This window comes from Octopus sinensis, linkage group LG18, assembly GCF_006345805.1.
Source record: "Octopus sinensis linkage group LG18, ASM634580v1, whole genome shotgun sequence".
Taxonomy (NCBI): domain Eukaryota; kingdom Metazoa; phylum Mollusca; class Cephalopoda; order Octopoda; family Octopodidae; genus Octopus; species Octopus sinensis.
In genome coordinates this window covers 48,355,822-48,372,493 of record NC_043014.1, presented here as the reverse complement: position 1 = coordinate 48,372,493, position 16,672 = coordinate 48,355,822, and the positions used below count along the sequence as shown (strand labels likewise).

The 16,672-nt window shown below is 37.1% G+C and overlaps 1 protein-coding gene across 6 annotated transcripts in view; it reads right to left on the bottom strand.

The window, feature by feature from the left end:
• The window catches only part of LOC115221201 (genetic suppressor element 1), a 221,354-nt gene extending 206,918 nt beyond the window's left edge, over nucleotides 1–14,436 (bottom strand). For 2 of the 6 annotated variants that reach the window (XM_036511016.1, XM_036511018.1), the window contains exon 1: nucleotides 12,086–14,423. In XM_036511016.1, the coding sequence (XP_036366909.1) occupies nucleotides 12,086–14,374 (2,289 nt within the window). In that variant the 5' untranslated portion in view covers nucleotides 14,375–14,423. Of the gene's footprint in view, nucleotides 1–12,085 lie in introns of all 6 variants that reach the window. The other 4 variants (XM_036511019.1, XM_036511017.1, XM_036511015.1 and 1 more) reach the window with 4 other exon arrangements.
• Between the last annotated feature and the right edge of the window lie 2,236 nt (nucleotides 14,437–16,672).

Genomic DNA, 16,672 nt, shown 5'->3' with positions numbered 1-16,672 from the left:
ATGGCCAGACATTTTTTGCAGTAAATTTCTGTTTATTGCTTATTCTGATCCTATTTAAAGACAACTCTCATAAACGGCCCCTGAAAACTGTTGTAAAGGATCATTTATCTTCATCAATGATTCACATTACCCACCTGATGCTTTCAGTAATAAATAATTCCAACAGACATACAGTTGTTTTTATCAACATGTGCTTAACTTATACCCAATCTTCTAACTGACCTTCACCCCTACAGCTGGTTTTCTATTGATTTCACAGCAGGGAATCAGTATCATTTTCATGTCTCCCTCTTTTCTATATCATTAAATGGAAGTGTAACCCTATTATTTTGGACACGCTTCCTCATTATAAGTAATCAATGATTTTTTGACCAACTTGTACACATCTACATGCTGGTACCTCAAGCCAACTGCCATTTGGTCACTTCAAATATCCCTAACTCATGCTGCTATTATCTTAAGAAAAGAGAAGGCATATTAAGATAATGTAGTCCTAGATAGATATATCTGAATAAAAGACAGTGTGGCTACAATGGAACATGTCTAATTATAGAATTCCTGACATATAGTTAACCCTTTCGTTACTGTATTTATTTTGAGATGCTCTGTGTTTCTTTGAATTACTTTAAATATAACAAAGAATTTATAAAAATAACTTAGTTATCATTCAGCTAGTGTTAGGAAACATAAATTGTGACTAAGGTTTGGTGGAAGATTTTAATTCAAAACTTACAAAAACAAGGCATTTGTACTCAGAGCTAGAGCCAGTTTCAGCCGGGTTGGTAATGAAAGGGTTAAACAAGTGATATCTTCCTTAGTGACCAAAATTCCATAACAAAATAGAAGACTGGTGACCAAAATATGAAAGAATACAAAAACTTGTAGAGTTACACACGATCTAGTCTTCATAAATTCAACTACAATGGGTCACAAGAATTTATTGTACTTGTCTTTAGCCTCCATTTTTGAGAAGTATGGGAAATTTCAATCTTTTTTTTGCTTGTGTTTTGTTATTTTGTATTTTTTATTAAGTGAAGGCCTAGCAGTTAGGGTCTTACACTCACAATCACAGAGCAAAATAAAACCCAATTTGTCAGTCAGGCAAGCCGAAGGACACACGTGCATTTCGCTCAAAACCACTACTGTAAAGTGGCCTTGCTGTTAGTTCCTCAGACCTTAATATCACTGTCAATGAGCCTTTAACCCTTTCAATACTAACTGAAGCCCTTCAGGCTACACATTTTGCCTGGCTTGCTAACGTTTCTGCCAGCTCGCTGCCTATCAGTCATGAACCAGGTGAAGCCCAGCTTAGTAAGCTATAGGGTTCATGACAGACCTTCTGAATCTAACTTATCTCTGTCATCTGTTCAAATCAACTATTTCTATGCAAGTAAATTTCTATAAAGACAAATGTCCAGTAGGAATATAAAGTAAAAAGAATACTAAACATTTTAATAATAATAATAATACTTCAGCAAAATAACGAAACAAAATTCTTAGAAGGGTTAAATATATTCTTATGATTTGCAATTTATTCTGTGTGAGACAAGTAGCTGATGCAATATCTGGCCACAACCAAATGTACAAGGATTAATGAACTTGTACAATATCAACTATTGCCTTCTTTTGATCTTCATGTGTTACCAAATATCCTCCCTAAAACTGTTAAATGCTACTGTTTCTATGTGGAGGGCCCCATATCTTGACAGCATATAGTAGCTGGATACTATTTAGTAGGTTGATAGTATCTAGTAGGTAGATAGTATTTGGGAGTTGGCTAGTAAATAGTAGCTGAAACTGTTCAAGATATTGGTCCAGTATTACTCTACGGATGTGACAATGGAAAGTGACAAAAATAGAAGAAAGACAAAGGATAGCTTCCAATTCACATGCTTAAAGAGAATACTTGACATCAAGTGGTTGCAAAGAGCCTGAAATGAAACAATTGAGATGACAGGAGGCGTCAACAGGATCAGTGACAAAACAGGACACAGTTGCTGGAACTGGATCGGACGCGTCCTCAGTCAAGATTGAGAAGGCAGTTGTATGGTGACATAAAATCGCAGAGGGGAAAAGAGCAGCAGAGCACCGCAAAACCATATGGCGAAGGGCCATTGACAAGGAAAGAAGAAAGCAAAGGAGGAGAAGCAGGAATGAGACCAGAACGGTGACAGAGAACAGAGCCGGTTAGAGAAATCATACTGTGGCCCTATGTGCCACATGGCACAGATAGAACTAATAAATTGATAGTATTTGGCAGCTGACTAGCAGTTAGTATATAGTAAGTAGACAGTGAATAGTAGATGGACAGTGAACAGTAGATGGATAGTGAACGTGGTGGATAGTGAACGTGGGTGGATAGTGAACGTGGGTGGAAAGTGGACGTGGGTGGAAAGTGGACGTGGGTGGAAAGTGGACGTGGGTGGACAGTGGACGTGGGTGGACAGTGGACGTGGGTGGATAGTGGATGTGGGTGGATAGTGGACATGGGTGGATAGTGAACTTGGGTGGATAGTGAACGTGGGTGGATAGCGAACATGGCTGGATAGTGTATAGTAGCTAGATAGTAAGTATGTAATGCTTAATATGTTGTTGAAATTAACAAAGAAAAAAATGAGAATTAGGAGAAGGTGGTCATGTGATTCTCTCAAATTTCTGTAGCACCTAAATATCCCCTTTTTCTTATGAGGGTTTCTTTATAATGTGACATAGACTTTGTTGGCCAAATGGCTTCTCTTTGAGAATCAGTTGTACAACAAGCCTATGATTACCATCTCACAGTGAAATGGAACCTATTCATCAGTCAGGTAAACTGAAGGTTGCACTTGTACATCATCATCATTTAGCGTCCTCTTTCCATGCTAGCATGGGTTGGACAGTTCAACTGGGGTCTGTGAAACCAGAAGGCTGCATCAGGCCCAGTCTGATCTGGCAGTGTTTCTACGGCTGGATGCCCTTCCTAACGCCAACCACTCCATGAGTGTAGTGGGTGCTTTTTACGTGCCACCCGCACAGGTGCCAGACGGAGCTGGCAAACGGCCACGAACGGATGGTGCTTTTACGTGCCACCGGCACGGGGGCCAGGCGAGGCTGGCAACGGCAAAACACTACAGTACAGTGGCCTTGTTGGTAGTTCCTCAGACCCTTAATATCACTGCCACTGAAGGCGGCGAGCTGACAGAATTTGAACTCTGAACATAAAGACAGACAAAATACTGTTAAGCATTTCGGCTAGCATGCCGAGTTCAAATTCCGCCGAGGTTGAATTTGCCTTTCATCCTTTCAAGGTCGATAAATTAAGTAGCAGTTGCATACTGGGGTTGATTTAATCGACTGCCTCCCCCACTTCCCGAAAAATTTCGGGCCTCGTACCTCAAGTAGAAAAGAATATCACTGCCACCGAGCTTTTAACCCTTTCAATACTGACTGAAACCCTTCAATTCTGTTTTTTTTAAATACAAAATTTCTTTCTTCAGACATATATTAACCCTTTAGTGTTCAGATTACTCTGTTAAATGTAATACTTTATTTATTCATATTGTTTTGAATTAACCATACATTATCTTATACCTTTGAGATTTCAGTGATGTGATTGTTTATTTTTAAAGTGTCAATATAGGGTAGGTGTAAGAGGCTAGAAATGGCTAGTTTGAATGTAAAGCAGGTAGAATAGCTGGACTGGATATGGTTAGTTTAAATGCTGAAGGGTTGAATAGATTTTATGTGAGGTAAACTCGCATAATTTTAATAGATTATACAGAATTTGTACTGCCTAACTGGCTCCCATGCTGGTGGCATGTAAAAAGCACCATTCAAGGGTAGTCAATGCCAGTGCTGCCTGACTGGTCCCCGTGCCAGTGGCACATAAAAACCACCCACTACACTCTTATAGTGGTTAGCGTTAGGCAGGGCATCTAGCTGTAGAAACCTTGCCAGATCAGATTGGAGCCTGGTGCAGCCTCCCGGCTTCCCAGTCCTCAGTCAAACCATCCAACCCATGCTAACATGGAAGGCAGATGTTAAACAATGATAAGTATATTAGTAATTATTGATGATTATTGTTACTATTAGAAATAAATCTTTTATAATAATGTAAGTATTACATAGGATCTGTTAATAAGTTAAATAGATTGATTTGGTATGTAATTATTTAGATATTTAAATTAAAACCTTACAGCATAATTTTATCCAAGAACCCTCCAATAAGTTTGTTCCAAAAGCCAAATTGATAATGCAAAAGTTGGATAAATCACTTCAAGTTATTGATTAATTATAAAACTCAAACACATGGGGGTATGTATTCCACGAAAAAAATGGTAAGAATACATTATTAAGGCATTGTTTTACAACAAAACACTCTTCTTGTTGTGAACCCTTAAATGTTTTTCAAGTACACACATTTTCAAAAGTATGAGGTAAATGGACAGTTTGTTGACAGGAGTACTCACACACACACACACACACACACACACACACACACATACATACATATATATATATATATATATATATATATATATATTATATATATATATAATTTTAACATCCATTTTTCCATGCCTGTATGGGTTAGATAGAATTCATTGGTGCAAATTTTCTACAGCTAAACACTCTTCCTGTTTCAAAAGATAATATTTCCGCATGACCAGATATATTTTCATGAAAGATAAGAAAGCCCACCACCACCACCACACCTCACTTGCATGATAGTGAAGCTCATTTTACAACTACCATGCAATGTCAAGTCAAAGAGGCACAAGCATAAACGAAAAGCTTCCACACAGTTCCCATCTACAAGATCCACTTACATGGCTTTCGCCAGCTTGGGGGCATAGTAGAAGTGCCACACAATGGGACTGAGCCCAAAACCATATGGTTGGGAAGCAAACATCTTAACCATACAGCCATATACCTATGATGGCTTCTTTCCATTTCCACCCACCAAATTCACCTCACCGGGTTTTGGTTGACCTGGGGCTGTAGTAGAAGACGCCTGCCCAAGGCACCATGCAGTGGGGCTGAAACCAAAACCATGTGATTGGAAAGCAAACATGTTAACCACATAGCCATGTTTTTATTTTATCATCATCATCATCGTTTAACGTCCGTTCTCCATGCTAGCATGGGTTGGATGGTTCGACCGGGGATCTGGGAAGCCAGAAGGCTGCACCAGGCTCCAGTCTTATCTGGCAATGTTTCTACAGCTGGATGCCCTTCCTAAATGTAAATATATGATACAGTTAAGAAGACAATGAATAAATTTTGCACATCTTTATCATTAGTTGCAATTGTTTTAATACTACTCCGTTTCTAATGCCATTGCATGCAAATGATTTTGTGTGAGAAGGTCTACAATTATTGTTGATTACATTGGAGTGACACTTCATCAGACTGGCATCAAAATATGCACTCTCATTGTGCGATGGGCAGTTTTGTAGCTAATTCTTTTTGCTGAATATTGTTACCATGGGTAAGGGTAAAGACCCCCTTCGGTCATGAATGACCATGGGATTGCACCTAGAAAGTTACCCTCCTAGACACAAGTCCGGGCAAGGTTGTTTATGGAAGACCAGCAGTCGCCCATGCATACCAGCCTCCCCTCTCCACGCCACCAGTGTTATCCAAGGGAAACACAAAGGCCGATACAGCTTGGCACCTGTGATGTCGCAACTCATTTCTACAGCTGAGTGAACTGGAGCAACGTGAAATAAAGTGCCTTGCTCAAGAACACAACACACAGCCCGGTCCGGGATTCGAGCTCACAACCTCACGATCGTAAGCTCGATGCTCTAACCACTGAGCCATGCGCCTTCACATGTTACCATGAAGCGCATGATAAAGTCTATATTTACTAGGGTCGTTGGACAGCAACATCAAGTAGTAATTTAGCTCTATCCCACGACGACCAAAATTCAAATCTAACTTCAACATCTCTTTCCCCATACTGACATAAGACAGACAGTTTATAAGATAAACGATAAGCTAATTGCAAAACACTAAACAGATTTTCTCAACCAAAATGACTTACAGTGAAGAGTTCCGTTAATTTACAACAATGAATCAACTAAAACTAATTTAGATTCTACCAAAAAGATTTAAATAGATCAGAGATAACAGACACAATGTTATTATCAAACGAAGGTCTTTCGACCAAAGATCAGATCATGTCAAGAGATTAAAAAATAAGGACTGCTCGATTTCTGATATGTCAATGATATATATTTAACTAATGTCATTATCATTTAATGTCTGATTTCCATGCTGGCATGGGTTGGACAGTTTGACAGGAGCTGGCTAGGCAGAAGACTGTACCAGGCTTCACCGTCTGTTCTGACAGGATTTTTACAGTGGGATGTCCTTCCTGACACCAACCACTTTGCAGTGTGGACTGGATGCTTTTTATGTGAACTTATTGAATTGACTAAGATTTTAATGCAAACAATATGAGACGGTACTTTATGGAAGAAAATAGCAACAGGTCCACCGATGGTCAGTGTCATTATATCTGTTGTGCTTTCCTCTCTCAAATTGCTGATTATAATGGTATTTTATGAACTGTATTTTAAATTCAAATTTAGTCTGCATTTTCAATGAAATATACTCTATTTCTTGGTCTTTTTTTGCTTCACAGCTGTGTGCCACCATACAAATCTTTATCACATACAAAGGTGAACAGGTTATAATTAGACAGGTACAAACTGAAAATTGCAAATGAAGTAATAAAGTGCACCAGTACTGGAGCTTCTTCAGAATCAGTTACCTGGCTCAGTATATTGGATAGAAATTGAGCCAAATATTACACACCTGACAATCAATGAGATTGTTACCACTTAGAAGTTGGTAACACAGTTTAGTTCAATCCGAAATGGTAAACTAAGGTAATGCAAAATAAAGTGTTCAGTCCAAAAATATAATGAAATACTTGTGGCAGATTTGAACTCGTAACATATGAGGAGATAAGCTAATACCTTATCCACTCAGTCAGGCTTCTTCCAGTTACCTTCCTCCAATAGGTCTGCAAACAACACTAAAAGGGCAGGAGGGGTTAATTGACACTTTAAGGAAATATACTTACATAGGATTATTATTATTATTATTATCATTAGTTTAAAATTTTGGCACAGCAATTTTGAAGAAAGGGTAAGTCGATTACACCAACCCCAGCATTCAGCTGGTACTTATTTTATCAATCCCAAAAGGATGAAAGACCAAGTCAACCCTGGTGGAATTATCATCATCATCATATTATTATTATTATTAGGGTGGTAAGTTGGCAGAATTGTTGGAACATTGGAAAAACGGTTTGCAATATTTGTTCTGAATCTTTACATTCAGAGTTCAAATTCCATCAAGGACAACTGCCTTTCGTCCTTTTGGGGTCTATAAAGTTAAAGCCAGTTAAGCACTGGGGTTGATGTAATCAACAAGCTCCCTCCCCTAATGTTTCAGGCCTTGTATCCATAACAGAAAGAATTATTATTACTTGGAATATAATATATCTAGGTTCTATAATAAACTTATCATAGAAGGGCTTACATTGAAATATGAACATTTTGAAACAAAGTTTCAGAGAGCTAAAGACAATGTTGGGTTAATATTGTGAAGTTATCGAAGGGCAAAGTCAATGGTGGTGGTGGGGGTAGTGTCTTTGTGAAAAGAAAAACAGATTGACCGTGATTAGATTTTATAACACGACAATGGAAGTTTACCTAGTTTGCAAACACAACCACTGCTGGGTCTTCTAAGGGGTCTATAAAGCAATTTAGAATGCTATAAAGACAAGTTTGACAAGTCCTGTAATAGAATTCATTTCTAAACTGGATAAAAATCCATTTAAGAAGGACACCTAATGAACCGTAATGAATTTAATTTATGATGGCTATGGTATTTTCAGGGTTTTAACTTGAAAAGAAGAGACACATCTTAAAATTAAATTATCAATAATGGACATTTTTATGTCTCTTTGTGTTATGATATTGGTTCCGCATTTTGGCACAAAGCCAATAATTTCTGGGGAGGGGGTAAGTCGATTGCATTCGCCCCAATACACAACTGTTACAAATTTTATCAACCCCGAAAGGACGAAAAGCAAAGTCAACCTCAGCAGAATTTCAACTCAGAATGTAAAGCTAGATGAAATGTCGCTAAGCATTTTGCCCAGCATGCTAATGATTCTGCAAGCCCACTGCCCTCTCTCAATGTATAATATTCCTGTGTTCTTTTACTGGCTTCTATAAATCGTGGCCATGTTGGGGCACTGTGTTCAGGGGTTTTAATCAATTATCTGTAGATAGTATATTTCATGAGGAAAAAAATTTACTTCTTTATCAGGGTTTTGGTCATAAAAATGTTTTGGCTAAGATGAAATTCCTGAAACCTTTGTGGTATCTGATGGATTTAGCATTGCCAAACCTTTCAAAGGCAGTTTTATAGTTGTTTAATCTCTTCATAAAATTTTATTTCATGAAAGAGAAAGAAAATGACTAAGGAAGGCATGTAATAATTTTAATGAAGGGATTTGCCGAGATGTGGAATGAATTTCAAAGGTTCCACAACCTGGAAATGTTGATAAAGTATAACCAAGTAGATACAGTATATATATATATATATATATATATATCTATATATATATATATATATATATATATATATATATATATATATATACTGTATCTACTTGGTTATACTTTTACTAAGTTACCTAGGTTACACTGTATATACATTAGTTACAGGGTGTATATATACACACACATACATAGCTACACTCTGTATACATGTTTACATTGTATATGGTTAGTTATACTGTATTCAATTATACATGTATATATATATATGTATATATATATATATATATATATATATACATACATATATATATATACATGTATAATTGAATACAGTATAACTAACCATATACAATGTAAACATGTATACAGAGTGTAGCTATGTATGTGTGTGTATATATACACCCTGTAACTAATGTATATACAGTGTAACCTAGGTACACACAGTATAACCAATGTATATGCAGTAACCCATGTATATATAGTGTAATTAAAGTAAATACAGGCTAACTATTGTATATATAGTGTAACCAAATTATATACAGTCCAACCAATGTATATACAGTGAAACCAACATATACACTGTTTGATTAAAGTATAGACACTGTAATAAAAGTATATATGCTGCAACTGATATACATACAGTGCAACCTATGAATAGACAATATAACTAAGGTATATGCAGTATAACCTATGTATATACAGCAACAACAGCAATGTATAACTAAGTGGTAATTGTTTCAATGTTATTTAACCCTTTCGTTACCATATTTATTTTGAGATGCTTTGGGTTTCTTTCAATTACTTTAAATGTAACACAGAATTTAGTAAAATAACTCAGTTATCATTCAGCTAATGTTAAGAACATAAATTGTGACTAAGGTTTGGTGGAAGATTTTAATTCAAAACTTATGAAAACAAGACATTTGTACTACAGAGCCAGAATTATTTTCAGCCAGGTTGGTATCAAAAGAGTTAAGAATTGCTTCTCTATTATATATTTTAACCCTTCAATTACTGTCTTTATTTTGAGATGCTCTGTGTTTCTTTCAATTAATTTTGAATAAAACAAAGAATTTAGTAAAATAGCTTAGTTATCATTAGGCTTAGTGTTAGGAACATATATTACAACTAAGTTTTGGTGATAGATTTTAATTCAAAACTTTATGAAAACAAGACAATTTGTACTACAGAGCCAGTTTCAGTTGTGTTGGTATCAAAAGGGTTAACTGACCAATGCAGACAGATTTCAACAGCAGGTTAGCCACAATTAAAATATAAGTTATGGAAGCGGTTTCCAATCTATGTCCCAATATAATTTTGAAACAGTAGCAAAGACAGAATCTTTTACTTTTTGTAAGATTGCATCAAATGTAAAATATTCATATATAATGTTAACCCTTTAGTATTCAGATTATTCTGTTTAATGTAATGCTTATTTATTCACATTATTTTGAATTAATCATGAATTATCTTGTAGCTTCAAGATTCTAATGACACAGTAATTTATTTTTAGACTGACATTGTAGGATAGGTGTGATGGGCCAGATTTGGTCACTTTGAACATGTAGCAAGTAGAATATTTTGGCTGGATATGGCCGATTTAAATGCTAAAGGGTTCACATTTGCTACAAACAAAAAATAGAAGAAAAGTGTGGAGGGTCACGGAAGACTATTGATTTGTCAAAAAGGGCTGGGACCCAGAACATTCTGTAAAGTGGATGGCATTAGGAAGGGCATCCGACTGTAGAGAAAATGCCAAAGCAGATATTGGGGATCAACACACACATCCAGCTTATTGAGTCCTGTTGAGCCCGCCAACTGATGCAAGCTTGGAAGACAGGCCTTAAAGGAGGAGAACTGAGATCATTGCAATGGTAAAATGACTGTGGGATCTGGTATTTTAGGACACCATAACTTCGATAGAATGAATGATACAGATTCATACATAAAACATGAGAACATTTCATGAACAGGAATCCTAAAAAATAAAAGGGGGATGGGGTAATCTCTTCTTACAACAAGGGCAATGGAAGAGAGGACATTACAGAACAATATGGGTGAGTACCTACTAAATAATCCCTGTAACATTACCGGTACTTATTTCATCAACTTTACAGTTATGAAAAGCAAAGCTGACTTGGAGGATTTCAATCCAAAATCATCATCATTATTATTATTATTACTTAGTGCTGAGTTGGCAGAAATGTCAGAACATTGGGAAAATGCTTTGCAGTATTTCTTCTAATACATTACATTCTGAGTTCAAATTCCACTGAGGTTGACTTTGCTTTTCATCCTTTCGAGGGCTGATAAAACAAGTACCAGTCAAGTACTGGAATCACTGTCATCAACTAACCGTCTCCCTTAAAATTAAAGGCAATATGCCAAAATTAGAAATATTTATTGTTATTATTACTATTATTATTATTAGAACTGGTTGAGCATCAGAAAAAATTGCTTTGCAGTAGTTTTTCCAACACTTTTTGTAATGAGATCAACTTTGCTTTTCATCCCTCTGAGATCAATATAACAAAGTACTAGTCATGTACTGAGGATGATAGTACCAACTAATCTTGTCTCTCTAAAAATTGCAGGCTTTGTGTCTAAATCAGAAATATTATTATTATTATTAGCACAATGTCTCAGATTTATAAAGGAGAGGAAATGAAATTGTGTGACAAGAATGAGAGGGATTCCCTTTTAAAAAACATCACCTATAACAGTTATTTTGAAACTGATAGTTTCCTCGTCCCACAGTATTAGTAACATTTTTGCCCTACCCCCTTAATTAAACAAGAATAGAAAATACAGATCACATCCCATATGATTTTTTTCTTCACCATGGTGTCGGACAAGTTTAAAACCATCTACTTTCGCTAAACATGGCAATTTGTATGACCCCCACTTTCCAATCCCGCCTTCCCCGATACATATCAAACATTCAACATAGAATCCCATGATGTCTCATGTTAAACCTATGAATGAAGCCAGTCTACATTCATTGTTGTTTTTCATTCATGAAAGAACAAAAAATGTTTTGCTAATGTAAACGAGATGCGTGTTTAGTTTTTCTGGTGTCGAAGTTTGAGATCAGTCAAAGTATAAATGGCATCAACTAGTTTTGATAGTAGAAAACAAGCTGGGCAATAATTCTACCTTCAAAAAAAACATTTCAAATACATTTTAAAGTTTATATTAACAATGGTTCCATAGAGATTGACCATCAATCACTCATATTTGACACTTGCGTTCAAATCCAATTTGGTACTTGTAGACTCTGCTTGGAATTAACAGGTCAATTGTCCATCCTGGTCTCAATTAGCCATCAGTGGTGCCAGCACAACAGAAGTAGTACTCAATATTCTTTATACAGTGTACTTGATAAAAATGTGTCATTTAGGAAAATATGATCCTCCAAAGTGACTTATAGTGATGCTGAAAAACTGAAAACACCAAAAAAACAAAGACAAAAGTTTTCTTCTACAGAGAAAAAAAAACATGTTAAAAAGTTTTCTTACCTGACTATGTTGTTCATCCATAGAGTCATCGCCACCAGGTGGCTGAATCCAGTTGTATTTCCGTAGTTCTAGACGAAGACCCATTCGCTCAAATTCAGTGAATTGTCGGTGCAAACTACGAGAGCATCCTTTGCAGACAACAACACTCTCTCCGCTATCCATCACCAATGCACCCTGGGGTACTTTGTGATCTTTGAGGAAAGGAAACTTGGGAACTTGTAAAGTACAGATCTTTTTCCGCTCAGCCGTTCTACTGCAAACGTAACAAGTGAAATTCTTGAGAACATATTTTCTTAACCATCGGTTACTGGTCCCTGGGGTTTTACAGTTTTCATAATCTTTCCACTGTTTTAGTAGCATATGGTAACAATATTGACAGGACATCACTGTTCCTTCATCACTCATGGTCTCAGCACCTTGAGCAGGGTCACGATTGGCTAAGAATGGGAAAAATGGGTTGGTCTGTCCATTTGGAACTTTAGCATCGTGTCTGGCGGGATAAGAACACAAGACATGCATGTTGGCAACAAGACAGCTTTCTCCACACAGAAAACAGACTTTTTTCGGCAAACTACTAACACATTGCAAAGGATGCGGTATTGTTGCGGCTGTAATAGTGTTGCTACTACTACTGTTGTTGTTGATATTAAGGCTGTTGTCAAGGGCAGCTAAATTCGGTTTCATGTCAACAGGAACTCTTCTGGCATCAATTGTAGAAGAGGAGGAGGACGGAAACTGGTTACTGTACACCGATGAAACATTGGAACGGTTGCTAACCTCGCCGTTATTGTGGGCAGTGGACGAAGAAGTTATTGGAGTGGCTATGGCAAGAAGTCCCTGAGAGCCCGTCGGCACTGTGGGAACAGGACTACCACTGGTGATTTGAATGTTTAACGGCTGACTCACGTCCCCTTCAGACGTGGGGAAACTGGAAGAATCACTGGACTGATATGTATAAGTAGCTCTGTTGAGGTTTATTGGAAGCGTGAACTGTCTCTGGGAGAGTTTGACACCCTGACTCTCGTACATGTGCCACTGGGCAGCAAGGTGGTCAACACATACACGACAAGCTATAACTGTGCCGTCGGGATTTAGAGGATGTGCTCCTTCTGGCCGGGGCAGGTCTCTAATGAATGGGAAATGCATCATATTTGACCTACTGTCTTTGGTCAGCGTATGCAGGAGGCGGGATGAAGAATGTGACATAAATTGACCACACAGATAACATATCTCTTTGTTGGCTGTACTGCTAGTAGTTGTGGTGGTGGTGTTGCTGCCTGACAAAGTTTTTTCACTAACATGACTACTATTGCTACTACTACTACTACCACCTGCATTAATACTACTACTACTGATACAGATATTGTCTTTCGTGTCGGGATATTTCTCCTTGTTGATTCTATAAGTTCTGTTTTCGATGCTGATGTTGGCCATCTCTTGGTCTTTCCATTGTTGATAAAGGGTCCGTCTGCATATGTTGCAGACGGCGGCGATGCCTTTGTCGGAAAGGGGTGCTGCGCCCGCTCGGGTACTGAACCGGGTCAAAAAGGGAAAATACGGGTCACCCGAAGGTTGTCTGAAGGCGAAAATGAACCGACGTGTTATCCACGGTTGGAGGGCGCCGCACGTGAAGCAAACATATTTGGCTGATGATGATGAGGAGGAAGAGGAGGATGAACGACATTTATCAGTGACGGTGGTGGTGGCGTTGCTACTATTGCTTTTGGCATGCGGGTCAAAACTGGTCACTTCGTCCGTATTGTTGGAACGATAGTCACGACTACTAGAAGAACTATGGCCATTGTTTTTATGAACCGATAAATCAAGAGCAACATCAGCGGCGGCCCCTCGGGTGTCGAGGGCAGCGTAAGGGTCGGCTAAAGAAATCAAACGGGATTTAGTCACATTGGGACTGGACGAATTAAAACCAGAATCTACAGAACCTGGGTTGTATTGTAGGCCCATAACTTGGGCGATGTACTCACCTTGTAGTCGCATTTCCGCTCCAGTGAACTGGCCATTGTCCGAACGTTTTAGCCAGTACAATCTCTTGACGCTCGGTGTCTTATTACGTTCGTAGGTATCCCATTGCTGAGTGAGGAAGGCGTGGCACACTCTGCAGCTGTCCACTGTGCCATCAGCACCGAGCAGTCGAGCTCCTTTGGGAGGTTCGTGGTCCTCCAGAAACGGGAAATAGGGTCCCTTGTCCAAGCGCGGTTTCGTATACAGTATACGACCCGAATCAGCTCCGAGGTTACCACACACAAAACAAACAGTTCTGCTACCCATTGTGTTGTGTTATGTTATATATGTGTGTACAATATATATATATATATATTTATCATAAGATATATATATATATATTTGTTTGTATGTGTGTATATTATATATACATATATTTATGTGTTGTATATGTATGTGTGGGGTGTGTATGAACAGAAGTGTTTTTTTTTTTTTTGTAGAAGCTGAGCACAAAACAATATTTAAAGGGTGCTGAGTTGATGTCGGATGTAGTAAGATACGTGGGCTGTGATTGAATTCAATATGAAAAACAGGGAGAGAGAGAGAGAAGAGAGAAGAAGCAAAAAAAAAAGGATGACAACAAAGAGAAAGCAGAGAGAAAGAAGAGAGGAAAACAAAAATGGATGAAGGAAGGAAGAAAGACAGCCACAAAGAAAAAGCCCGAACTTTGAAAAAAATTTGTAATTCTTCAGCAGTGTATATATATATATATATGTGTGTCTTCTTTAAATTATTGATATTTTCTTTTTGTTCACATTATGGTTGATGGGGTGAACGTCGGATGATGAAGATGATGATGATGATGGTGGTGATGGTAGTAATAATAATAATAACAGGACTTTGTCCCAGTCCAGTAGAACAGGCATTGCCTCTGCCTTAAAACAACGACCATTTACCATGAATGCTCCTCCTCATGCAAGTCCTCCTGGCTGACTCTTTTGTTGTCCGACACTGCTCTCACTGGCTGGCCGACTCACTCCTCTTCTTCTTCGTATTCGTCTTCGTATTCGTCGTGTATCGGGTGGTGGGGCGGCCGCCTTGCTTTAAGAAGCTTTTAAGCTGAAGCTCTCTTTATATATATAATAATAATAATAATAATAATGTCATTCAAAGGCCGCCTAAACACATTCTGGCAGGATTTGGTGTAGAAGATATTTCAAGGCTTATTATAAGTCATCCTGTTGTTTTGGCGGGGGTGAATTAACAAGCTAGAACACACGCACATATATAAATATATACGTGAGTGTGTAGGTAAAGGGACAGTGAGGCTGTAAAGTTTGGCGGAGAAGTAAAAAAAACGGAGTGTCGTCTCCTTTACGTAGAGGTAACAACAACAACAACACGTCTAAATCTAGCCTTCGCCATGTTGGAACATCTGGACGCGCTGCCGCTTCCCATCATGCAGTGCGAGAGCGAGCGAGAGAGAGAGAGAGAGAGCGAGCGCGAGAGGCCGGGAAACGAGCATTATCTATACGCAAGCAGCAGAGCTCACGAACGCGAAACGGTTCGCAGGTCCGGGATCGAGGCGAATTCAATGGCAGCGTGAGTTGTCATCGTGAAAAAAAGGATGTTGAAGACGACGATGATGGCGATGGCGATGGTGATGGGGGCAGCGTGGCCAGAAGAAGAAGGACTTGGCGGCAGTCGGGGAGGGAGAAGCTGGCTGCTCATCTTTATTTCTTCTTTCGTTAAGTAAACATCTGTTTAAGGGAGCGGCGCGCATTGCCAACAGCTGGTATTACCCGTTTTCATTCTCATATATACATTTTATACACACACACACACACAAATATATGTATGTATGTATATATATGTATGTATATATATATATATATATATATATATATATATTATATATATATATATGTCTGTGTGTGTATGTGTATATGTACGTATGTATATATATATATGTATATATATATGTATGTATATATATATGTATGTATGTGTATATATATGTATGTATGTGTACATATATGTATGTGTATATATGTGTATATGTATATATATATAATGTATGTATATATATGTGTATATATATATATATATATGTATGTATAAATATATGTATTTGTATATATAAATATATGTATATATATATATATATATATAAATATATATGTATATCATCATCATCATCATTTAGCGTCCGCTTTCCATGCTAGCATGGGTTGGACGGTTCAACTGGGGGTCTGTATATATATTCATGTATAAATATATATATATATATAATATATATATATATATATATCTATATATATATATATATATTCGTGTATAATATATATATATGTATATATATATTATATATATATATATACATATTTACATATATATGTATATATCTACATATATATATATTATATATATGTGTGTATGTATATATATATACACGTATGTATATATATATATATATATATATATACTCGTATGTATATTTATATATATATGTATTATATATATGTATATATATATATATATATATGTATATATATATGTATGTATATATATATGTATTTATATATATAAAAATGTATATATATAACATTTTGTGTGTGTGTGTGT